General features: G+C 38.1%; 1 protein-coding gene across 1 annotated transcript in view; it reads left to right on the plus strand.

The window, feature by feature from the left end:
• Window positions 1–25,826, plus strand: part of ap1m3 (adaptor related protein complex 1 subunit mu 3) — a 45,352-nt gene extending 19,526 nt beyond the window's left edge. Inside the window, exons 5-12 of the mRNA XM_062027547.1 lie at window positions 7,783–7,930; window positions 10,136–10,262; window positions 14,086–14,228; window positions 17,344–17,415; window positions 17,612–17,770; window positions 18,492–18,617; window positions 18,715–18,790; window positions 25,317–25,826. Coding sequence (XP_061883531.1) covers window positions 7,783–7,930; window positions 10,136–10,262; window positions 14,086–14,228; window positions 17,344–17,415; window positions 17,612–17,770; window positions 18,492–18,617; window positions 18,715–18,790; window positions 25,317–25,339 — 874 coding nt within the window. The 3' untranslated portion in view covers window positions 25,340–25,826. The remainder of the gene's footprint in view (window positions 1–7,782; window positions 7,931–10,135; window positions 10,263–14,085; window positions 14,229–17,343; window positions 17,416–17,611; window positions 17,771–18,491; window positions 18,618–18,714; window positions 18,791–25,316) is intronic.
• The last annotated feature ends 1,561 nt before the right edge of the window (window positions 25,827–27,387 follow it).

Genomic DNA, 27,387 nt, shown 5'->3' on the forward strand with positions numbered 1-27,387 from the left:
TTGACAACTACTTGGACAATAGGCTGTGTTGGGTTATAAATCATTAGTGCTTTCGAAGCTGTTTTTTGTCTTTTCTAAGCTTAATCCAAGTTTGATTGTTGTAGTATTGTCATTGACGAATATACACTGGTTGCTGAATAGTGAGAGGCTTACCCACTTTTGTGAGACTGTACATATTTCAGAAATGTTTCAGTTGCAACTGACTGTGTAGCATGATCTTGTCCCAAAGTCGCCTGGAGTTGTGGTGCCATTGTTGATTTACTGTACTTAGTGAATAGCCAGTTTTTAATGCATTGGTTCTGTTGATTGCTTTACACCAAGTGACGTATAACTAATGACTTAAGCTACAATCTATAATGGTGCTTTATCCAGGCACTAAATGAACTGTGGCAGCTGCAGTGACTGCTCCTCAAGCGTACACTTACTGTTCACAGGGATGTTTGTTTCTGTTTTCCCCTATTCAATGCTGTCCAACGAAAGACTCAGTGTTTGCACCACAGATAGCCCACAGTACCACGGAACAAATGTTACATGATGCATCACTTTTCATCCCTTTCTGATTGTAGCTTCAAGCCCACAAGTAATATTTGGTGTATTGCATCTCAAAGGACTGACACACTCAAAAGCCCAGCTCTCATGTCTCTGTTGTGCCTACAAACATTCACAAAGACACAAAGGGAGTCTTATCACTCAGTAGTTTCTGAACTGATCATGCCTTGACCGCAAAAACAATCTTTCCACTTGCATCACAACACTTCCTGTCTGGTGACGATGAATGTTTGAAGGTGTGTGTCAGAGAGGGCATGCATGTGTGAATCAGTGGTGTGACTGTGAACATAATGTGTGTGCGTGCATGTTTTTGATAGCTAATGTTATGCTAACCTGTCAGTAGGCTGCCAACATCCCATGACATTAGCAATTCTGAGCAATATCAAGGGCACAGTAGAACAATCAGCAAGACAATAAAACAACCAAACATGTACCCTGAATCCACCACCAGTGCTTTTGATCTCTTAGAAATTCTAAACTATGTTTTGTGTACACATACTTGTCCAGGGTGTACCCCGCCTTCCGCCCGATTGTAGCTGAGATAGGCTCCAGCGCCCCCCGCGACCCCGAAGGGAATAAGCGGTAGGAAATGGATGGATGGATGGATACAATACTACAAATGTGTATTATATACAGTGTGTACATCTGCATTTGAGATGAACTGAAGTTAATCCAAACAGAAAATGTGTTTGCCCCATCCGTTAATACACTCTTTAGCCTCTTTATCTACTTTACCTATACACCGAATGCATACATGGTCTATAGGCCCACCTGTGTATCCATCGTGCTGTAGAACTTGCAGCAAGTAGATTAAATGGCCCATAGTAGCCTGTGGAGAAGCGCACCTCAGCAATTTCCTGTCCTTTCCAACATACAGTGGGCCTGATGTACTAAAACATGTGTAAACTTGATAGCACACCCAAAGATGATCTACTTAAATCATGATCAGAGGATTGTGTCTCTTAAGTGAGCAAAATAAGGAGTGCAATTCATTCATGTCTGTCTTCGTGAATATGTATACTGTAATTTATACTGATTATCAGTGTGTCCACACCAATACTGAGAGGTGAAGATGTACATTAATTATTCACCACGCATAATGTAATTTATCAAGGCTGTAACTGTTCTGTTGGCACTATTTTGCGTATTTATTTAGCACGTCTGAAAATTACGTGCAAACTGGTAGAGTTACCCACACAGCTGTGAGAAAGGAGGGGGTAGCACTGCAAAAACAGCTGGACAGAGAATCCTTTGTCCTACGTGCGTGTGTGTTTGCGTCAACATATAAGGACTGTCAGAAATTAAAAATATTAGACATATCGTCTTTTCAGCAATATAAATTTATAATTTTATAGCTACTGGATGACTTAAGAGGCTGTATAAAACAAATTCAATTGATGCGTTCTGGTGTCTGCTGGCGTTTTTTTTTTTAATAAATATATAAATATATATATAAATATATTTTTTCATATAATAAATATATTATTTTAAAAACGTCTCGCGATATGCATTTTTTGCATTTAGATCATTCCAGACTCATTAATGCACTGTGGTGTTGTGATAGCCCACCGCCTCTCTGCACAGCACACCATCAGTCTGCTAAAAATAGTTTATGTTGTCTAGATTGCGATTCAATATAGACAAAAAGGTGTTACAGATTATAGATGTGTGCTGCTTGTTCAACATTACAAAACTACACAGGTTGTAGAGCACAAAAACATGCATGTTGCCCATGAATGTTTCCATGGGCACATAATGCTGGTACTACACGCAAAAACCTCATTTGAATAGGGTGGTCTCCACCAGTTATCAATTGTACACATGCAGTGTCAGTAGATCACACACAACACGCCCACTAATAGTATACACAATTTTAAAGTTAGCTAGCACAGGGTATTTGGATCTTAGTAGATTAGGCCTATGTTTGTTATGTAAATTATATGATACTTAATGAGTGAGTTATATGAAGTTAGCAAATAGACAGTGAATTAAGCATCCTTTAAAGGGGTCCTGTTATGCAAAACAAACTTTCCTTACCTGTTGGTACCTGATTTTGTGTATTTAGGATCCCCATAAGTCCCAAAATTCTGAACTCAAACCATGGAGGCATGGCAGAGGTATTTATAAAACCAATTAAACAACTTGCTTCCTTCCAAATTTGCTCCAAACGAGTCGTTTGGAATTTGAGATTTAAGTGATCTATTTTGCCTTATGTCAGCATCTCTCCATATATATTAGATGTTTACCCGAGGATCTTTGTGTGAGCCTGTCATTTGTATTCAGTTGTAGTTAGTAAATTCCTTATTTTTCTCCTATTGCGGGGCAGACTAGCTCGTGCATGCACATGCATGCTAAAATCATCCTCTGTATAGCCATTTCAAAATGTTTTTTTTTTCTTTAGCCTTTATTTACCCAGGTAAGTCCCATTGAGATTAAGAATCTGTCTTTCAAGGAAGTCCTGCACATTCATATACCAATTGGCCTGGAGCAAGACCTTGGCACGTAAATAAGACCGCCCGCAAAATCTATGCAAAATTTTGACCAAGGCACTGCCCTTACATGTTATGTAGACCACAGAAATGTTTCAAATTTAGAAAAAAATCATTATATTGGCAGACCTGGGCATATTAAAGGCCTACTGAAATTAATTGTTTTTATTTAAACGGGGATAGCAGATCTATTCTATGTGTCATACTTGATCATTTCGCGATATTGCCATATTTTTGCTGAAAGGATTTAGTATAGAACAACGACGATAAAGATTGCAACTTTTGGTATCTGATAAAAAAAAGGCTTGCCCCTACCGGAAGTAGCGTGACGTAGTCAGTTGAACATATACGCAAAGTTCCCTATTGTTTACAATGATGGCCGCATGAATTGAGAGAGATTCGGACTGAGAAAGCGACAATTTCCCCATTAATTTGAGCGAGGATGAAAGATTTGTGGATGAGTAAAGTGCAAGTGAAGGACTAGTGGGGAGTTGAAGCTATTCAGATAGGGAAGATGCTGTGAGAGCCGGGGGTGACCTGATATTCAGCTGGGAATGACTACAACAGTAAATAAACACAAGACATATATATACTCTATTAGCCACAACACAACCAGGCTTATATTTAATATGCCACAAATTAATCCTGCATAAAAACACCTACGTGTTTGTTATGCTAGCTCCTCTGCTAGCTCCTAGCTCCATAGAACACGCCAATACAATTCAAACACCTGATCAACACACACAATCACTCAGCCCAAAAGACCGTTCACCTAACCCAAGGTTCATAAAGCTTATATATTTTTAAAAAGTTACGTACGTGACGCGCACATACGGTCAAGCTATCAAATGTTTAGCAGCCAAGGCTGCATACTCACGGTACCTGATATTCAGCTGGGAATGACTACAACAGTAAATAAACACAAGACATATATATACTCTATTAGCCACAACACAACCAGGCTTATATTTAATAGGCCACAAATTAATCCTGCATAAAAACACCTGCGTGTTTGTTATGCTAGCTCCTAGCTCCTATGCTAGCTCCTAGCTCCATAGAACACGCCAATACAATTCAAACACCTGATCAACACACACAATCACTCAGGCCAAAAGACCGTTCACCTAACCCAAGGTTCATAAAGCTCATATATTTTTAAAAAGTTACGTACGTGACGCGCACGTACGGTCAAGCTATCAAATGTTTAGCAGCCAAAGCTGCATACTCACGGTACCTGGTATTCAGCTGGGAATGACTAAAACAGTAAATAAACACAAGACATATATTTACTCTATTAGCCACAACACAACCAGGCTTATATTTAATATGACACAAATTAATCCTGCATAAAAACACCTACGTCTTTGTTATGCTAACTCCTAGCTCTTATGCTAGCTCCTAGCTCCATAGAACACGCCAATACAATTCAAACACCTGATCAACACACACAATCACTCAGCCCAAAAGACCGTTCACCTAACCCAAGGTTCATAAAGCTTATATATTTAAAAAAAGTTACGTACATACGCAAAAAAAAGTTGCGCACATACGGTCAAGCGATCAAATGTTTAGAAGCCAAAGCTGCATACTCACAGTAGCACGTCTGCGTCTTTGTCATCCAAATCAAAGTAATCCTGGTAAGAGTCTGTGTTGTCCCAGTTCTCTACAGGCGTCTGTGTATCGAAATCAAAAGTCCTCCTGGTTAGAGTCTCTGTTATCCGAGTTCTTCCATCTTGACTGCATCTTTCGGGAATGTAAACAAAGAAGCGCCGGCTGTGTACTGTTGTTGCTGACTACGTTCGAAAAATACGTCCATTTCGCACCGACAACTTTCTTCTTTGCTTGCTCAGCTTCTTTCTCCATAATGCAATGAACATGATTGCAACAGATTCACGAACACAGATGTCCAGAATACTGTGGAATTATGAAATGAATACAGAGCTTTTTCGTTTTGGCTTCAATGTGGAAGGCATACCCGTGTTCCCCGGGCTACGTCACGCGCATACGTCATCCTCAGAGGCGTTTCGAACCGGAAGTTTAGCGGCAAATTTAAAATGTCACTTTATAAGTTAACCCGGCCGTATTGGCATGTGTTATAATGTTAAGATTTCATCATTGATATATAAACTATCAGACTGCGTGGTCGGTAGTAGTGCGTTTCAGTAGGCCTTTAAAGGCCTACTGAAATGATTTTTTTTTTATTTAAACGGGGATCGCAGATCCATTCTATGTGTCATACTTGATCATTTCGCGATATTGCCATATTTTTGCTGAAAGGATTTAGCAGAGAAAATCGACGATAAAGTTCGCAACTTTTGCTCGCTGATAAAAAAAAGCCTTGCCTGTACCGGAAGTAGCGTGACGTCACAGGAGCTAGTATTCCTCACAATTCCCCATTGTTTACAATGGAGCGAGAGAGATTCGGACCGAGAAAGTGATGATTGCCCCATTAATTTGAGCGAGGATGAAAGATTCGTAGATGAGGAACGTTACAGTGAAGGACTCGAGAGACAGTGATGGACGTATCTTTTTTCGCTCTGACCGTAACTTAGGTACAAGCTGGCTCATTGGATTCCACACTCTCGTTTTTTTATTGTGGATCACGGATTTGTATTTTAAACCACCTCAGATACTATATCCTCTTGAAAATGAGAGTCGAGAACGCGAAATGGACATTCAGTGCCTTTTATCTCCACGACAATACATCGGCGAAATGCTTTAGCTACGAGCTAACGTGATAGCATCGTGCTTTAACTGCATATAGAAACAAAAAAATAAACCCCTGACTGGAAGGATAGATAGAAAATCAACAATACTATTAAACCGTGGACATGTAAATACACGGTTAATGCTTTCCAGGCTGGCGAAGGTTAACAATGCTGTGCTAACGACGCCATTGAAGCTAACTTAGCAACTTAGCAACGGGACCTCACAGAGCTATGCTAAAAACATTAGCTCTCCACCTACGCCAGCCAGCCCTCATCTACTCATCAACACCCGTGCTCACCTGCGTTCCAGCGATCGGCAGAAGGACGAAGGACTTCACCCGATGCGTTTGGCGGCCCGGAGACGTAGGAAGTCAAGGTGAGGTCGGCGGCTAGCGCGGCTAGCGCGGCTAGCGCGGCTAGCGCGGCTAGCGCTCCAACAAAGTCCTCCTGGTTGTGTTGCTGTAGTCCGCTGCTAATACACCGATCCCACCTACAACTGTCTTCTTTGCAGCCTTCATTGTTCATTAAACAAATTGCAAAAGATGTCCAGAATACTGTGGAATTATGAAATGAAAACAGAGCTTTTTGTATAGGATTCTATGGGGTACCATAACTTCCGTTATACTGACTTCGTCACGCGCATACGTCATCATACCGCGACGTTTCAGCCGGATATTTCCCGGGAAGTTTTAAATGTCACTTTATAAGTTAACCCGGCCGTATTGGCATGTGTTGCAATGTTAAGATTTCATCATTGATATATAAACTATCAGACTGCGTGGTCGGTAGTAGTGGGTTTCAGTAGGCCTTTAAGGCCCGGGGGCCACATGCGGCCCGTTAAGCTTTTCAATCTGGCCCACCGGACATTTCCAAATAATTTTTTTTAGATCTTTAAGATGGAAACTGATGTTTTCAAATGACCGTAAGTCTTGAACTTTACAAAGTATTTCAATGGTTGGAATCTGCACTTTTGCATGATATACTAGTTACTAGGGTAATCTAATTAGTTACTATGGTCATCTAATTAGTTACTATGGTCATCTAAGTCACAGCAGCTCAGACGAGGCACCAAGCAGTGTGGGTGGGTAGCGTTTCCACAGAGTGTTTCCAGAGCCTGAAATGTGGGTGTCAGGGACAAACGCGAAAGGAGATTTTTACAACAAAGTTCTAAAGCTTAGTGATATGTCAGATGTATCAGATTGTAGGTGGGGTTTATTTTTACCCTTTGCGCTCGTATTTTGCTGTGTTTGTTGCATTTTTGTTGTGTTTCGCTTGATTGTAAAATATGTCGATCGAGAGGGTAGGTGACGTTCAAATGTTGTCAATATTCAGTGTTTTATCCTTCATAGTTAATATTGTAAATCCCACATTCTTTATTTTCATGTACATTCTGTGTGTCTCATTCAGTAAAAAAAAAATTTAAATTCCATTCCGCTTTTTAAGGCGGTCTGTCATAACGTTTTCAGCATCATATCAGACATTATTGTGAGATTTTGTATAGATATACCGGCCCCCAGACACATTTTTTTCTCTAAATTTGGCCCCCGAGTCAAAATAATTGCCCAGGCCTGTTATATGGCCTCTTTAAGAAAACGTCAAATAAAATGGTTGAATATAGCTATTCTAAACTAACACACGATACTGTGTGGCCAAAATTGTTTTTTTTAATTTCATATTTTCATGCATGATTTTTACCGAATAAACAAAAGTTTGAAAGTAATTTACAAGAAATGTATGCAAATAATCAGTTTTTAATTATACTCCCGAATATGCAGAGAGTACAAACACAAATCAAAATATGGTTAGTACAAGATTATATAAGGCTTCTGGAGTGATATACAAAACTGCTGCTTTTATTCACTTATATTAAGTCTCCCCTTTTGTTGGTCAGAGAAAAACATACTGTACATTTCTATTCAAGAAGAGATGTGGTGATTACATTGGTAATCAGTTCTGCAGCCCATAAGGTATCTTTACAGGATTACTGAGGATCATAAAATTAAGTGTTATAGCTTTTCTCTCTCTGTTTTTTTTAGATACATTACCCAGCAGGGTCACAAGCTTGAGGTTGGGGCTGTTAGGCCTCCCGCCACTGTGACCAATGCTGTGTCTTGGCGATCAGAGGGCATCAAATACAGAAATAATGAAGTTTTTATGGATGTCATCGAGTCTGTAAATCTACTGGTAAGGGCACTATCTTTATTTGGAATTAATGTTATTAATAGATATATGCATGTTTTTTCTGTAAAAATGTTTAGTATGGAAACCATCACCGTCACCACAATTTTGTTTGGGTTCAAATTTCGGAGTTTGCATGTTATCCCTATGCTTGCATGTTTACAATGGGGAAATAAATATTGGACCCCCTATTGATTTTTTTTTTTTTTTTTGATGGAAATTTCCTCCTTCAAGTACATAACATGTCTGTTTGCTCTCATTTTCTTTAGTGGTTTTAAAATTGTGTTTGGGTCACAGGTGGGCTGAACAGGGGTGCCGCTAGGGATTTTGGGCCCCATGAAAATAATCTTTACAGGGCCCCCTGTATTATAATTTCATCATCATTAGGGGCCTCTCTGGGCCCCCCTCCATCATGGGCCCCTAGAATCCGTCTCCTTTACCCCCCCCTTTTCGGCGCCCCTGGGGCTGAAGCCTATCCCAACTGATTATCAGGCGAGAAGTGGGGTACACCCTGAACTGGCCACCAGTCAATCTCAGGGCACATACAAACAAACATGCATGGGTAGTAGTTGTTTATTTTGGACGTGTTAAAAACAAAAACAAAACAAAATAAATAATAATAAAAAGAAAATAATACAGTAAAGTACACACACAGAAAAAAATACTTCATAGTGACATCACATACACAATTAAAACAATACATACATACTGATTAGGTGTATCATATCCAAAAAGAAGTGGGAATATTTCAAATGTATTTACTCCCATACCTTGTTCCTAAATTCATTATCTAGCTTTCTTGTCATTATCATCAATTAATCAAGGTTTATTTGTATAGCACCTTACATCTATACACGGATGAATGTACTGATCTTGTTTTAAAATATTATTAATAAACTTTATCTCACATAAGAACACTTTTATATACTAGAGTATATAAATAGCACGTGACAATAACATTCATAAATAATAAGTAAATCGATACCGGAATAATTAAAATAATGGCAATAATAAATTTGTAAACACCTTGTGATCGTTAAAACCCCACTTAAGAACTTTCAGTTTTGGTTGATTTTGGCGGCGCACGTGGACCACGGTGGTTGTGTTTTGCCAGAAGAAGACCACATGTCCCATGATGAATAGCACATATAGCGTCATACTGACATGATGTCCGCTGTAATATTGGAACAAATATTGCGTCTCTAAAGGCTATGCTGATATTAAATAGCAGACACTATCATGAAATTATCTTGAATTGCACTACAAACATGACGCTACTCCCAAGAATGTATCGGGGCGGATGCAGGTCCGAAGTAAAGAAAGACCGGCGGGAGATTTTTTCCGAAGGAAGTAGTAGGGAAACTATCACGCTGGTGGCTATTGCTACCACACAAATTTCCAATAGCTAACATTAGCATTATCATTTTAATTTGAGTTTTGAAAGTCACTTACTAATCCAGCAAGAACACAGCCAAGGCAAGATCGATTGCAGCTCAGTTTTTCTTTTTTTGTCTCCTCAGACAAAATTGTTTGTTTCTTTGGTTGTTTTGGAGCTTCAACCATGATAGCAGTAATTGCACGTAGCCATTCTTCTTCTTTTAGTTTTCTGGCGGCACGTAGGTGTTCGCAACGACTTCTGTCTTTTTGACGTGAAGCAAGTCAGCATATTTGTAGTTTTTTTGTGAGGCAGGTTCCTGCTACCCTCGATAGACCGATATAGACCCCATCAGGCCATGACAGAGGTGTCTTTCAACTAGTTGTAAGTCCATGTATCATCCCAAAAGTTATGAAAATATTTTATGAAGTTTAAAAAGTTACTTAGTGCTGCTTCAAAAACCCAATTTTTTTTGCATATATTGAAAATCATGTCTTTGTATCTCTCTTTAACTGAACTATGGTATTCACACCCACATTCACACCTATGGACAATTTAGAGCTGAACATGCATGTTTGTGGGCTTTGGGAGGAAAACAGAATGGTCAGCTAGAAGCCTCCAAACACAAGGAGAACATGCAAACTCAACACAGAGGTTGGAACCTTCGACCTCCTAACTGAGTGTCAGACCACCATGCGGATGTAGTAGTCCTATTTATTTGTCCATCCATCCATTTTACAGCACTTGTCTCTTTCGGAGTTGCCGGGGGACTGGAGCCTATCCCAGCTTAACTTGGATTTTATGATCTTTAATGTATTATAATGTTATTCTTACAGGTGAGTGCCTCTGGCACTGTCCTCCGAAGTGACATAGTGGGTAGCATCAAGCTCAAAGTGGTCCTTTCAGGAATGCCTGAACTCAGACTGGGCCTCAATGACAAAGTGCTGTTCGAAATCACAGGGAGTAAGTAAGACCTCTTGACACTCACATTGAACTCACCCCTATACGTCTTTCCGTTTTAAGTCCCATCTTAACCTTCTCTGTGGATATTCATCCTTTTCATCTATTTCTAGCTTTACCCTTTTTCCCCTGATGCTCCCACCACTCCTTACCCTTTTGGCTTGTATTCCCAATATACCCATTTTGCCTGAGTTAATCCTCCCTCCAAGCTAAAGTCCTGAAGATGAAAGGGGAATTGGGATAGTGCACAAGATTTGAAATGCCCTTCTTCCTATGATGTGTTTTAGCTTTATAAGACGCAACATATAAAACAATAAATTGTAAAAACGGATAAAACATGAATGCTGACAAATAAAACAACAAACTGAAAATATTGATGCACATTTTAAAAATATTTATTATTATATGTTTCCATTGTACAGTTCACATCATTTAGCATTAAATACTGCCCTCCTCTGGACAAGGTCTGGAAAGACAGGGAGTCAGGGAGCTCAGCCACTTCATTCAATGATGTGTATTGCTGATGTCAAATTATTATTTTTATTAATCAGATTATTCACACTTTTAAATTTGAATTAATTACAGGTTATTACTCTATTGCATGATTTAATTTAACATTTAAGAAATACACAGATTTTTGGACACAAATGCAATTTTATGTCAAACAAGAACATGTTTTTGTTCAAAGTTTCATCTAAAGTCCTGTCTGGGTTTATTTTGAAGTGAAATCAACCAGCGAGCACACCAGTCAGAGTTTTTTCACTTATCTTTGTAGTGGCATATGCAATGACCTGGGGCGTCATGTATTGTGTGTGCATACGCACAAAAACCTGGTTTACATCCTTTTCCACGGCAAAGTTGAGATGTAGCAAGGGTGAATTGAACGTGAAGACAACTTCATGGCTGACGTACGCACATTGGAGGAATGCCCTGACTTTTTGTCATGTGGCTGCAAGTAGCTCTTTAATGTAGTAACAATAAATTGAGTCATCAAACAAGACCTTAAAGTCTTACATATCCTTTTTGATATTCTGGCATATTTAAATTTAAATGATTTCAAACAAAATAGTACATAATTTGTACATTAAACTAATCCATCTGTGAGAAGGCTACTTTATAAACACAATTTGTTGTAACTTACACAAATTACTTTTATATTTTGATTGTCATCCACATGTGCTCCCACCTCTCCTAAAGTTTTACGTATCATTGCAGCGACTATCTTTTAAACAGGGTGAGCACTACTTCATCTTGGGTGCCTTTGTTTGTTTTGGCCAAATCCATCTTCTTCACCTTTTTCCTAATGTAGTACAACTTGTTTCTTATTTGTTCCGTGTGACTGACTCCACAGCATTGACAGCCTCACACACTTTATTTCACTCAATTGTCTTTTGTTCGCTGGAAACTCCAGAGAGCAGTTTTCCAAAAAGTATATTTTGGCGCGCCTTCACTTCAGCAAGAAGCACCTGCTACTCCTCGTCTGTGAATTCCTTCATTTTCGCCGTCCTGCTCATTATATTTGTGTTTTTTTGATTGTGCAAAGTGGGATCTCAGGCGCATGGCAAATTTAAATACGATTTGCCTATTTAAATAGGGGCATCGACAGGGAGTGGCCAGCTGTAATACAACATGTTCACTCAGTTCCACATTGATCGGGATGTAAATAAAAAATGTGCTTGGATTAACGCATGCGCACACTTAATTAAAACGGTTTTCTGAATTAGAGGTTACACCATTTTTTTAGTAGGAAATCCACTAAACTCTTAATACATGAGGCCCCTGATTACCGACCTTATAACAACTTGTGCCACACGATTAATGCAATATGTTTATGTGATTAATCACATGGGTTAGCTTTTTTTATGACAGCCCAATATTTGAAATATTTCCCTATATTTGAAATATTTAGTCTCATAAGCGCAGAAGTAAAACTAGTTCTACAATCGCTAACACAAAGCGAGTTCTGTATTTTTCAGGCAAATCTTGCCTTTATAATTGTGAAATTTTATCTAATCATCCACAGTTTTTGTTTGTTTTTAGGTGATTATCTGGTTGTTCGGAGTGTGTTAACTTTTCATAAGCACAGTAATAATGTGCAGCAACATTTGTTCAATTATTTCCTATTAGAGTCAAATGTGAAATATCATGGGAGACTACTGATATGTTATTGTTGTTGTATTATTCAAAGACATTGGGCCAGGTGAGAGGAGCTACAAAGCAGAACCACAGGGGATATGGTCACATCTTCAGTCCTCCCCTGGCTTGTGCACACATGCACAGACTTGTCTCTTGTTATGGCCCCGTAGGTCCCCGCAGTGACAGAAAGGGTCCCGAATGACTTTTCAGTCTTGTATTTGCCAGAATACCTATGCCTGTGAGGGCTAGTGACGGACACAAACAGACCGAGTGCAACTGAGAAAGAGAGAATCGATTCAAAACCGTTGTCGTGATTGACTTGAGCTCAGACAATTCTCTCATAGAGGGTGTTGCACCAACATGGCATACATATAACCTGTATGTATGTACACATTATTGTCAGAGGAAACATACATTCTTTGTTGATAGCAGGTGGAGCATATTTTAGCTGACTTTGAAATGGGGTTTAGCTAAAGACCCACTCACCCACAGTCATTACAGCAGTTTTCCACCACTCAGCACCCACCATTGAACACATAGGAGGAGAACACTGGGTTTATTTATTTTGTAGAGTATGGATGCCACCATAAAAGCGGTCACTTTTTAACAGCATTTTGCAGTAATCCGACATTTATAATCTACTCCTGAGAGGCAGTGTCTGGAAAGGAAGACACAAACTGAAGATTCCTGTCTATCACACCGATTCAAATTTGGTTGATCAGCAGAAAATGACTATTTGGTTATATAATAATCACGTAAATGATTCAAGGTCAGCTAAAAAAAAAAGAAAAATCTCAGCAAACTGACTTTTAAATTTAGTTTACTCATCAAAGATTGGATAATGTTTGTATTTAAAAATATTTGTTTTTCTGTTTGTATTGTTGGTATTGACATACACTGCTTAGAAAAAAAAATGACATACCAAAAGAGATATTGTATATATACGGAAAGTTAGAGGTATGTGAGTATACAAACCAATGATTGTAGGTAGCTGACAGGTTATGTTGACGTCAGAGAGCTGGTCTCATTGTTATGGAACTCAGAGTGCAGTAATGGAAATTGGTCACACCGCCGAGTGCCATCTCATAAAGTTAGAAAACCTATTAAAAATATACCCTTGTGAATATTGTGAAGTCAATATCTTGTACAGTTAGTGACAATATTTCTTAAATAAATGTGTTCTATGTCAAGACTGTGTAGACCGAAAATAGAGGTGTGTGTGTGCATGTGTGTGTGTGTGTTTGTGTGTGTGTGTGTGTGTGCATGTGTGACAGTTAAATTATAATAGTTGAAAGGGTAGGGCAGGTGGTAGCACATTGTGTATAATGAGTGTTGGTGTTTACTAACTATCAAAATTAATTAAATCATCATCATGTCTGCTGGAATTCTCTACATGTCAGGTTATGTTAGTTGCTGCTCAAGCAAGGTGTGTGCCAGCATGTGTGCGTGCGTGTGTGCGTGCGTGCGTGCGTGCGTGCGTGCGTGTGTGTGTGTGTGTGTGTGTGTGTGTGTGTGTGTGTGTGTGTGTGTGTGTGTGTGTGTGTGTGTGTGTGTGTGTGTGTGTGTGTGTGTGTGTGTGTGCGTGTGTGTGTGTGTGTGACACTAAATGGTGCCTTGATTAAATCGGTCTTGTTTTGGCTGTAACTATTTTTTTTCCTCTTTGTATTGTGTGATAATGTGTGTGTCTCAGGAGCCAAGACTAAAACCGTGGAGCTTGAGGACGTGAAGTTTCATCAATGTGTCCGTCTTTCGCGCTTCCAGAATGACCGTACAATTTCTTTCATCCCCCCTGACGGCGAGAGCGAGCTCATGTCCTACCGTCTTAACACAACAGTGAGCAGGTTACACACACACACATTAGCTGTAGACAGCCTTGTATTTTTAATGTGCATGTTTTGCTCCTTTCCGCTGCACAGAGCACAACATTAAGCATGTATGTTATTTGTATTTGTATCTACCAGTGGGGCTGCAACAATGTATTGATTATTTCAATTAGAAAAAAGCTTTGACTTCTGTTCTGTCACTTCAATTAATCGCTTAATGAGTGTGTAGCTACTACAAATTTATGAAATCCGGACTGTATGAAGTGATTGGAACTTTAAATACACGGACATAGTTTCTGCACGACCGCTGTAATGGAGCGCACATGAGAGCAGTAGTGTGTAGGTGCCATGATTTATGTAACAGCGAACACCGGAGAGTTTAAAAAAAAGGTTATTAATGCATCCATCCATCCAGCCATCCATTTTCTACCGCTTGTCACTCTCAGGGTCACGGGAGTGGCTGGAGCCAATCTCAGCTGCATTCGGGCAGAAGGTGGGGTACACCCTGAACAAGTCGCCACCTCATCGCAGATATATTAATGCACACATGTTCCATCCATCCATCCATTGTCTACCGCTTATTCCCTTCGGGATCGCGGGGGGCGCTGGAGCCTATCTCAGCTACAATCGGGCGGAAGGCGGGGTACACCCTGGACATGTCGCCACCTCATCGCAGTGCACACATGTTAAAAGTGCAAATTCACATATATTTGAAAAATAAATGAAGGTTATGGCAAGCAGAAAAGGCTTGTTTATTTAAACTGTTTTCTGTAAAATACACATTTAGGCTATGAAGTGTGTTTTATCCGATTAACGGAGCAAAATGATCGATAGTTACTAAATTTGTCGATAGCAGCTTGCAATGTAGGCTTTGCAATTTTGGTCAATCCCCATAACTTCTCTTCATATTGAGGCCAATCATTGTCATTTTCGACAATCTAATTTGTACCAAATTTGCTGATGCAAAATTATTGAAAAAAATAAACACCAAGATATCATAACAATTGCCGCAATTTTTTTTTTTTAATCTGCTCCGAAATCCGGCACATTAATTTTTATCCATCACAAAAATAACCCCAGAAATAATCTTTGCCTTTGCATAGATACTCATGTGAATCGTAGTACTCTATATACCAGGGGTTCTTAACCTTTTTGACCTTTGGGCCAAACTTATCCACAACAGCGGCCGGGGCCCACCCAAATATTACAGTGTAATACTGAATTAGTAATCTTGAGTTTAATCGTATTCTGTAACTATATCTAACAGTTTAAATCCTTGTAAAATGTTATAAAACCATGTGTTAATCATAAAGATTATAATGTAACAAAAACCTTAAGCTGAGGTCAGGCTGATTAGAAAAATAAATGTACATACAAATATGTTGGACTAAATTTAATAAACAAAATTATTAATAAATATTTTTCTTATTAAAAGTGCAATTCAAAAAAACATCATCACTTTAGTCATAATTTTTGCGCTTAATAATAATAATAATAATACATTTTACTTATAAGGTACCTTTCTTGGCACTCAAGGACACCGTGCAAAAACAAAACAATAAAATCAATGGGATAAAAACAACAACAACAAAGATAGATCCAATTTACAGTGAATAAGCAGTCAGGAATAGGTTTTGTTTTGAGTCTTGAATTGAGCAGAAAAATGTTGTCTATATTGCGAAGGTCTGGGGGTAATGAGTTCCAAAGATGAGGGGCTGAGCGGCTGAAAGTTCGGGCACCCATGGTGTACAGTTTATATAAGGGTATAGTGAGATGGACAGATGAAGAGGATCTTAGGGAACGTGACGGCTTGGCAACATGGAGCAGGTCAGAGAGATATGACGGGGAAAGGTTGTGGATAGCTTTGAAAGTGAGGAGAATTATTTTAAATTGGATACAGTGTTTGATGGGCAGCCAGGGAAGTTGTTGTAGAACAGAGGTGATGTGCTGGATTGAAGGGGTTCTGGTGATTATCCACGCAGCAGAGTTCTGGAGAAGCTGAAGTTTGTGGAGTGACTTGTGAGGGAGACCAACCAGGAGAGAGTTGCAGCAGTCCAGGCGAGAGATTACAAGGTCTTGAACCAGTATGGCAGTAGTATGTGGGATAGGGGGTTTGGCTCGGCGAAGGCGATTCATATTGCGTAGATAAGACTAAGCAGACCGGGTTAGGTTGTTTATGTGGCCTTGAAAAGGGAGTGAGCTGTCGAGGATGACACACAGACTCTTAACTTGGGAGGAGGGTGAAACTGAGGAATTGCCAAGAGTAATGGACAAGCTGTTGGTTTAGGCTAGAATGGACTTTCTACCTACTAGTAAGATTTCGGATTTATTATTGTTGAGTTGGAGGAAATTGGATAAGAACCACTGCTTGAGTTGACTGAGGCAGTCTGTAAGGGAAGAAGGAGGAAGAGAAGCAGTGGGTTTGGTAGAGAGGTAGAGCTGGGTGTCATCCGCATAACAGTGAAAATGTATTTTAAATTTACGGAAAATATTGCCAAGAGGAAGAATGTAGATGATAAAAAGCAGGGGACCAAGAACATAGCCCTGGGGCACACAAGAGGTATTGGCAGACAGAGGGGATTTGGAAGAACAGAGTTTAACAAACTGAGTGTGGTCGGAGAGATATGATCTAAACCAGTAACGGGATGTGTTTGTGATGCAGATACTGTAAAATCTATTGAAGAGGACAGTGTGGGAAATGGTATCAAAGGCTGCAGTGAGATCTAAAAGGATGAGGATAGTGAGAAGACCAGAATCAGCTGCCAGGAGATTGTTAGTGATTTTAACAAGTGCTGTTTCAGTGCTGTGCAGGGGGCGGAAACTAGACTGGAATTGTTCATATTGATTATTAACAGTAGGTGGGAGTGAAGCTGAGAGGAGATTTTTTTGGGGGGAAATTTTATGATTTTTTTTTTTTTTTAGATTTTTGAAATGAATGGCAGATTTGAAATGGGATGAAGGTTATTTAAATTATTTGGATCTGAGCCAGGTTTTTTTTTTTAAAACCCCACTGTTATATACAATACTTATTTTTGATAATGATTTTTTTGTATTTTCTCACCATAGTTTTTTTTGTCATTGGTAATGTGTGTCTTGTTATCCACTCTTTCTTTCTCGATTAATAGGTCAAGCCACTCATATGGATCGAGAGCGTGATAGAGAGGTTCTCCCACAGCCGTATCGAGATCAAGGTGAAGGTAATGACAAAATATGCACAAGCATTGACACAAACATTACCAGGTTGTCTATCCACTTACCAGTAGTTCCTCCTTTTGAAGCCTTGCCAGTATTTATGACATACTGATTACAAAACCATCTGTTTTGCATGATAACATGTTCAGGTTTGGCATGGTCAGTAAAGGTATTTTGCTATCTCTGTCTTTTCTTTCACAGGCTAAGAGTCAGTTTAAGAGTCGGTCAACTGCCAACAACGTGTCTATTTTGGTGCCGGTGCCCAATGATGCGGACTCACCAAAGTTCAAGACCAGCACGGGCAGTGCCAAGTGGTTACCGGAGAAGAATGTGGTGCAGTGGAATATCAAATCTTTTCCTGTGAGTGCAGAATATAGTACTCTTTTATAAGTAAGTACATTAGGTGCATTTAGTAGCAAAGTGTGAGAACACAGAGTATTATCTTGAAGTACACTAGAATTCACAAATCTAAAAGCATTTGACCATTATTTAGTTCTTAACGTTAATGGTAATTTAATTATATTGACACGGTAAAAGCCTGTCTTGCAGTGTTATAATCCTGGCTTAAATTGAATCAATTCTATGCCCTCAATTTGAATAGAGTCAGATGAGTACATAAATATACTATGATTCCAAGATGACAGTGCCAGGATGAAGGATACAGTAGCGTGAGGTAGCTTTCTATACTGTGCAGCTGTCCAATATTTCTCAACACCTACAGTATGCAGGATCTTCACTTAAGTTGTATGTAACTTTTGTGTGCTGTACCACTTGTCTTCGTTAATCGGGTAAAACATCAGATGATATGACGCACAAACACTGATGTCAAAATGATTAACCAGCTTCATTGTTTCTTAGCCATGCCATGCCATGTTTAAGCTGGTTGAGGCACATGCCAAAGCTGATCTGTTAGAATGACCACGAGCTGTTCTGTGAAGTTGCATCTTGCATTAATTAATATCCCGGTTCGGAATTCACCAGAGAAACAGCTGTGGATATAATCAGCGTTGTGGGTATAATCCTTGCCAGATGCGGTAACGACTTTGGCCTTTCCTCTTCTTGTCTGTCCATGTGTATAAAGGGTGGTAAGGAGTATTTGATGCGGGCACACTTTGGGCTACCCAGTGTGGAGTGTGAGGAGATGGAGGGAAAAAGACCAATCACTGTTAATTTTGAAATCCCCTATTTTACAGTCTCTGGCCTTCAGGTGTGTAGCAAAGAATAAATAATAATTCTTTCAGTACTGTTTTTAAATTGACCTGCTTCCATTTTTACATGTTTAACTATTATTTTGTGCTCCCTAGGTGCGCTACCTGAAGATTATAGAGAAGAGTGGTTATCAGGCCTTGCCTTGGGTGCGCTACATCACACGAAGTGGAGGTCAGAACACAGTCAAATCTATTTTATTTGGTGGTTCCTTTACAATAAGCTCCATCAGATTCAGCACTATTTTATGCAAGAAGCCAATGTTTTGTTACCAAACCATTTTTTTTATGAATTGTACAATATTTGTTTACTTGTTGTGTATTAAATTACCACTATTTTTTCCTGATTTTTGATTACAAAACGTGATAACCCTCACTTTGTTTATAAAAATGTTAATAATAGTCAAGTTCACTGCTCATTAAGAATGTCCCGCTCAACATATTTGGCCTAAGATCCCGATTACATTTTTTGGCCTCAAATATGACCCGATCGGATTTCGAGTCCCGATCCAATGCTTTGACAAGATGATATAGATATGAAAATGTTTTATCTTAACACACTTATAATTTGCTAGTATTGTGGTAAATCAAATGATGTATGGTGTGTGATGTGTGGTATTAAATGCTACATACAATTTGGTTAGCAGAATAAGGTGGCTAATGCACAATAACCAAACAAAAGCAAAAACAATTAGCTCCCACTTAAATCATTTGGAGTTTGCCCTCAAAGCCTTTGTGTATCCAAAGGCTTACTTCTTAAGTTTGTAAACAATAACAAAAACGACAAAGAAAATATTTCAAAATAATAAATAAAAGAAAAATACAATTATCTATCTAATCATGTTAGTATTGGTTATACAGATACTATACTAGATATCTATAGCATCGACAACTGGATCGATCACTCTTAATTTACATCGAAGCTTTAGCAGTTAGCTCCTTGTGTTGTCTTCCTCGGTGTGTGTGTAACTTGCTTAGCCATTCATTTTCCTCTTCCCAGTGATAATGTTACTGAGAAGAAACGTAATTTTCTGCCATGGTGATTGGTAGTATATCAGAAGCCGCTTTGCACAAATGTGAGCCGGTGTACTGGCAAGACACGCACCCTCCTGAAATTCATTTAAGTTGTGCATTTAGGATGTAAATGTAATTGTGTCTCCCTGAGCGAGCATCCCTTTTGAGGGAATCGTTCACGTGAGTACAATCTTTAGCCATGTAAACACCAGGACACAGCTGTGGTAAAAATCGCCCGGCTCGGCAGCTAATCAGCCAATCTGTTAAAAAAGCAAATATTGACCTCCGATCCGATCCCATGATCTGCATTGAAACATCTCCAGAGGTAACTAGTTGATAACACGATGAAGCGACTATACATAGTATTCATAAAAACAAACAGATAAACAACAAACAGATAAACAACAAACCCTAAGCGGAATCATAACCCATATGTTGTCCACAAATCTAATACGTTATATGCCCCCGCTTTACATGGTCACTGAAGTATCTGTAGATAATTAGGGTTATATAAGGTTTTCCTTTAGTTGTGATCTCATCAACCATCGTGAGTTACTTTCAAAAATGATACATGCCACACTCTGTATAGCTGTATATCTATTTAGTTTACCCTCAATGTGCACCCTAGTTCCATCCTCCGTCATATAATTTTCTGGCTATTTACCAATGATAGAAACTTTATTGCCGCTTCGCTTATTTTGAAGTTGGAAATCAAGTGCAGTATATTGCTGGTCCACTTTCCAGATTTCAACAAAGTGGTGATTTTTTTATTTTTCATAAAGGCGATGACTGTAACAGCATCTGTGATGTGTGGATTAAATGAAACTGTGGATGAACTCGGCCACATGGCATTTGGACACACAAGCCAAGAGAGATTGCAGTGTTAACAATCTATGAAATTGTATTTTGCTCAAGCAGATAAACATTTTTGCGGAAATATTACAGGGACTGTAGCTCTGCCTTACAATCATACCGAATTTTGGTCAAAAGACACATTATATGTTTAAGATACAGTATATTGATGGACCTTTTTCAAAACCCTTGTTATCATCTCATCAGTCTGAATGAGGGGCAAATGGAAATTATATGGACCATTGCCAGAAATCATTAAGTTTCATACTTGCCATCCACTCTCCGAATAACGTGTACATCCATCACATCTACTACCTGATTTTGTCAAATACAAGTCAGAAGCTGCACAGGCTGAAGTTTAAACATGGTGGTTTGCAGAAGAAAGATTAGGTTAGAAGGACTGTATGTAGTGTCTTATTGTTTGTGTTCTTATCAGTGACAATAAGATACCCATGGTCACATTTCACTCAGTTCAAACATCGTGAAAGCACCCCTCAATAAATACTTTAAACTCACGTTGATGACTTATTGTAGACTAATGATAGTTTATCACTGACTGGTTAAATCAGACGTCAAACAGATGTTTGTCTTTGCACCTATGGCCTTGTTTCAGGAGCATATATCTTTAGCAACTTGTCTTTCTAGGGTACACATACCTTCTTTAAGCAGCAAATGGATAGGAATCTTTTTGTTGTCTTCAGAATTTAGATAACAGAAGACCAGAATGGAAGGCATATTGTCTCATCCGCTGCTACCGACGAGCAGCTCCCATATCTCCTCCACTAATGTTAATGTTTCATTAACAGCAATATATAATGCCTATTATATCAGTGGACATACACTGTATAACAAAACCCACTGATTCAAACCATTGTTAGAACACTTACAGCATTTTCAAGTGAGGGCACCATAAGCTTATTTGCCAAAACCTGTTTCGTGTTTTTGGCTACAGGAGTTACGTGATGGATGACGATGATGTAGAATTTGGGAAGTTTAACGGTACCAACAGGCTCAGTCTGTTGGCATACCAGTACGTCCAGACGGATTTGGATGGACTTAATGTTTAGGGTTCTGAGCAGACTCGTTAAGGGCTTATTTACATCTTGAACTGGGAAAAAGTTACATATTTTACTGAAAAGTCATATTACACTTTGTTTTAATTGCTTCACAGTGCCCTGCCCCTGACTTTCTGAGATATATATATATATATATATATATATATATATATATATATATATATATATATATATATATATATATATATATATATATATATATATATATATATATATATATATATATATATATATATATATATATATATGTGTATATATGTATATACATATATATATACATATATATGTATATACATATATATATATGTATGTATATATATATATATACATATATGTATGTACATATATATGTATATATATATACATATATGTATGTATATATATGTGTATGTATACATATATACAAACCCCGTTTCCATATGAGTTGGGAAATTGTGTTAGATGTAAATATAAACGGAATACAATGATTTGCAAATCATTTTCAACCCATATTCAGTTGAATATGCTACAAAGACAACATATTTATAGTTCAAACTGATAAACTTTTTTTTTTGTTGCAAATAATCATTAACTTAGAATTTCATGGCTGCAACACGTGCCAAAGTAGTTGGGAAAGGGCATGTTCACCACTGTGTTACATGGCCTTTCCTTTTAACAACACTCAGTAAACGTTTGGGAACTGAGGAGACACATTTTTTAAGCTTCCCAGGTGGAATTCTTTCCCATTCTTGCTTGATGTACAGCTTAAGTTGTTCAACAGTCCGGGGGTCTCCGTTGTGGTATTTTAGGCTTCATAATGCGCCACACATTTTCAATGGGAGACAGGTCTGGACTACAGGCAGGCCAGTCTAGTACCCGCACTCTTTTACTATAAAGCCACATTGATGTAACACGTGGCTTGGCATTGTCTTGCTGAAATAAGCAGGGGCGTCCATGGTAACGTTGCTTGGATGGCAACATATGTTGCTCCAAAACCTGTATGTACCTTTCAGCAGTAATGGCGCCTTCACAGATGTGTAAGTTACCCATGTCTTGGGCACTAATACACCCTCATACCATCACAGATGCTGGCTTTTCTTAAACTGTTCAACCATTTGCTCACGCATTTGTTGACAAAGTGGTGACACTCGCCCTATCCTTGTTTGTGAATGACTGAGCATTTCATGGAATCTACTTTTATACCCAATCATGGCACCCACCTGTTCCCAATTTGCCTGTTCATCTGTGGGATGTTCCAAATAAGTGTTTGATGAGCATTCCTCAACTTTATCAGTATTTATTGCCACCTTTCCCAACTTCTTTGTCACGTGTTGCTGGCATCAAATTCGAAAGTTAATGATTATTTGCAAAACAATTTTTTTTATCAGTTTGAACATCAAATATGTTGTCTTTGTAGCATATTCAACTGAATATGGGTTGAAAATGATTTGCAAATCATTGTATTCCGTTTATATTTACATCTAACACAATTTCCCAACTCATATGGAAACGGGGTTTGTATATATATATATATATGTATTTTTACATATATTTTTTACATATATATGTATATATATATATATATATATATATGTTTTTTACGTATACATATGTATATATATATATATATATATATATATATATATATATATTTATATATTTCAGGGGATATAGTCACATGACTTTGGATTTTTAAGTTTTGAGACATTTTAATCAACATCAACATCACCCAGCAACATGTTTGACAGTCCATATATATTTCACAGATATTTTTGCATAACTGCCAGTTTGCACATCCTTTAGACGTACTAAACAAAGACGCTAAACAGCGGCCGCAGAACAGTTAAAATAATTAATGTATGCATTTTCTCCTCCCAGTATTAGTAGATCAGGCCCTGAGTATGTTTACATGCGGGGTGTCCCAGAAGTGACTGTACACTCCATTTGTTTCCATTTCATTTCAGATATCATTCGCACAGAAGTCAGGCCATCAGCATTTGACAGCTTAGGCTTTGTAGTTTTTGTAAGCATAACATTCATTCCCTTGACCATAACTTAAATGACATTGGAACAGCGCTACAAAATGTTTCTGTCCCCTACGGCAGTTCGGTGCCTGCTCTTGGAATTAGGTGTTCACATCAGCGGTGGTAGTAGCAGGCATTCTGCTCCGTGGTTTGTCAAGGATTGATCCTTTTTTCCAGGAACCTGCCATTTGTGCTACGTGTTGGAGCAGTGTGACGGCCGTAAAGCTTCTCAAATTGGTGCTGAAATGCGGTCGGGGACAGAATAGATTTTGAAACGCTGCTCTAATGTCAGTTGGCGAGAATAAGAATGATATAAGTAATGATATGCTTAAAATAAAACTGCAAATGTTGGGCCATCAGCATCACTTCTGTCGCCCCCCAAAAATGAAATGTATGTTGACTTTGGGGACACTTTTGTCTGTTAATTAAATGTCACATTTTTTTATTATGTGTGCTTAAACCCCCATTTATCTAGATGTACTATACTTACAGCCAGAAGGTTTTTAGGATATTTAACCCTTTAGATATGAAACCATGAGTATACAATGATGGTGAGAACTGTAAAAGGTAGAGATGTTCGATAATATCGGACTGCCGATATTATCGACCGATAAATGCTTTAAAATGTAATATTGGAAATTATCGGTATCGGTTTCAAAATTATCGGTATTGGTTTCAAAAAGTAAAATTTATGACTTTTTAAAACGCCGCTGTGTACACGGATGTAGGGAGAAGTACAGAGCGCCAATAAACCTTAAAGGCACTGCCTTTGCGTGCCGGCCCAATCACATAATATCTACGGTTTTTCACACACACAAGTGAATGCAAGGCATAATTGGTCAACAGCCATACAGGTCACACTGAGGGTGACCGTATAAAGAACTTTAACACTGTTACAAATATGCGCCACACTGTGAACCCACACCAAACAAGAATGACAAACACATTTCGGGAGAACATCCGCACCGTAACACAACATAAACACAACAGAACAAATACCCAGAACCCCTTGCAGCACTAACTCTTCCGGGACGCTACAATATACACCCCTCGCTACCCCCTACGCTCCCCCTCCCCACCTCAACCCCACTCTCAGGGAGAGCATGTCCCAAATTCCAAGCTGCTGTTTTGAGGCATGTTAAAAAAAATAATGTACTTTGTGACTTCAATTATAAATATGGCAGTGCCATGTTGGCATTTTTTTTTCATAACTTGAGTTGATTTATTTTGGAAAACCTTGTTACATTGTTAATGCATCCAGCGGGGCATCACAACAAAATTAGGCATAATAATGTGTTAATCCCACGACTGTATATATCGGAATCGGTAATTAAGAGTTGGACGATATCGGCAAAAAAGCCATTATCGGACATCTCTAATGGTGATACATTGTTTCCATTAAAGCCCAGTGAACACAATTTTTGATTAAATAATAATAAATAATAGTTTTTGTGTGGGATTGATAGTTACAAATTCACTTTTTCCACAACATTCTCTTATTGAGACAAACTTATACAACAATATTTTAGCACAACTGATTTACATTTAGCTAGTTTCTAATTCCCATCGTCAGAAAAGATTTCCATTTGATCTTTGTCTAAGAAAAGTATTAATTATTGGGTATTTGATTTAACACTACAGCCAGTGTCAGTATAAATCTTCTTTGGGATTTGATGCTGGCAATGATGGGATGTGCAGGATTGATGACACGGACAAAAGCTATGTGTTAATGTGCTGCTGTTACATCTCTTGGCAGATTACCAGCTGCGGACAAACTAGAGGGTAAAGTTGCTGGAAGACGAATGGCTCTCTGTGTGACTCCCAGGGTCTTACTGCATGAACGGGACAGGAGAAAGGTCCCCTCTTCTCTTCTACCAAAAAATTATGGAATTCCAAAAAAAAAAAAAGATGTGCAAATTTCAGAATCTCCTGTTATGCAAGCCCACAAATGCCCACGGCAGAGTACGCTGGTTCTCAGAAGGATATCATACTTTTTTATATTACAAGAGCAAAAGATCAAATACATGTTTTTTTTAAAGATTATAATATTGCACATTTTTGACTTTTTTATGCCAAGAAAAACAAATGACACAATTTGAATTTTATACATAAAATGCCAACTAATGTCAATGTATAAACACTTAGTATTTGCATATTTTTAAACTCAGCATAAAAAACAACTTTGGAAAGTCTTTTGTGGTTGTGCTTTATCTTTGTCCTTGCAATTTATGTTTTCTGTTCTTAAAACTCCATTACTTTCTGAGGCAGTCCATATAGTCAGTCTATTTATGAGAAATGCTACATTGTTTGTTTATGATGACCAAAACGTATATTATTATTATGTTTTTATCCTGAAAACAAAACTGGCAGTCATTTCCTGTATGTAACATCAATTAGTTTTTGAGTAATTGGTAGACATCTAACTGTACTTGGAACGCCCCAGTTTCATCGTCAGACTCGATATGCCGCCCCCTGTTGGTGTGACGTCACCTACGCATAGACAGTTGTGGCTTGTGCAGCCCTTTGAGACACTTGTGATTTAGGGCTATATAAGTAAACATTGATTGATTGATGACAGTGTGGATAAAGGAATGTAAAACTATTACAGTATTTTGATCACTTAATACAGGGGTGTTAAACGTACAAACAGGTTTTATCCCGCCCGCGGGATGAGTTTGCTGAGTATAAAAACGAGCCAAAATTTTTGAATGAAAGAAACTGCTGTTCTAAATGTGTCCACCAGATGTCGCAATAGCAATTATTTGTATCTTTGTAGTGTATGCTACCTATGTAAAACAAAAATAATAATAATGATGTTAGTGCACCAGTCGAGGAAAATGATCAAACTACATAAATAACATCCTGTAATTTGATTTTAATATTCTTTTTTTATCTTGATAGATTGAAAATTTACACCAATGAGTTGACTGATGAACATTATCACATAATTTATTTAGAAAGTATAAATAACGACACATACAGATAGAATACTATTTACCGCAACATGTAAGTGTAAAAAAACAACAACAACAACATTATGAGTTGTACATTTTCAGAATGTGCTTGTGTTTAAACAAAGAAAACAATCCAAAGTTGTCTTTATTTTTAAGTTATTGTGCCGTGATTTTACCAGTCCGGCCCACTTGGGAGTAGATTTTTCTCCATGTGGCCCCCGATCTAAAGTTTGACACCCCTGACTTAATTGCAGCTTTTTGTTGCCCTAGTCCAGTGGTTCTCAAACTTTTTTTGTCATCCCCCACTTTGGACAAGGGGGAGTTTTCAAGCCCCACCTGCCCCCATCGCCCCAACAGAACGCTAATGCCAAGCTTAACATTTTCAAATTTATTGAACATCAAGTAACATCAAGTTGTATACATTCAAACTCAATAACATAATCAAGTTCAATAATAAATCAAATAACTGTGCAGCTGTGGTATAACTTGCATCAAGTTCAATAATAAATTAAATAACTTGCATCAAGTTCAATAATAAATCAAATAACTTGCATCAAGTTCAATGATAAATAAAACAAAAGTGTTATAACTTGCATCAAGTTCAATAATAAATCAAATAACTTGCATCAAGTTCAATAATAAATAAAACAAGTGTTATAACTTGCATCAAGTTCAATAATAAATCAAAAGTGTTATAACTTGCATCAAGTTCAATAATAAATCAAAAAAATTGTTATAACTTGCATCAAGTTCAATGATAAATCAAATAAAAGTGTTATAACTTGCATCAAGTTCAATAATAAATAAAATAAAAGTGTTATAACTTGCTTCAAGTTCAATAATAAATCAAATAACTTGATGCATAATAATAAA

The sequence above is a fragment of the Entelurus aequoreus genome, linkage group LG19 (genome assembly GCF_033978785.1).
Source record: "Entelurus aequoreus isolate RoL-2023_Sb linkage group LG19, RoL_Eaeq_v1.1, whole genome shotgun sequence".
Taxonomy (NCBI): domain Eukaryota; kingdom Metazoa; phylum Chordata; class Actinopteri; order Syngnathiformes; family Syngnathidae; genus Entelurus; species Entelurus aequoreus.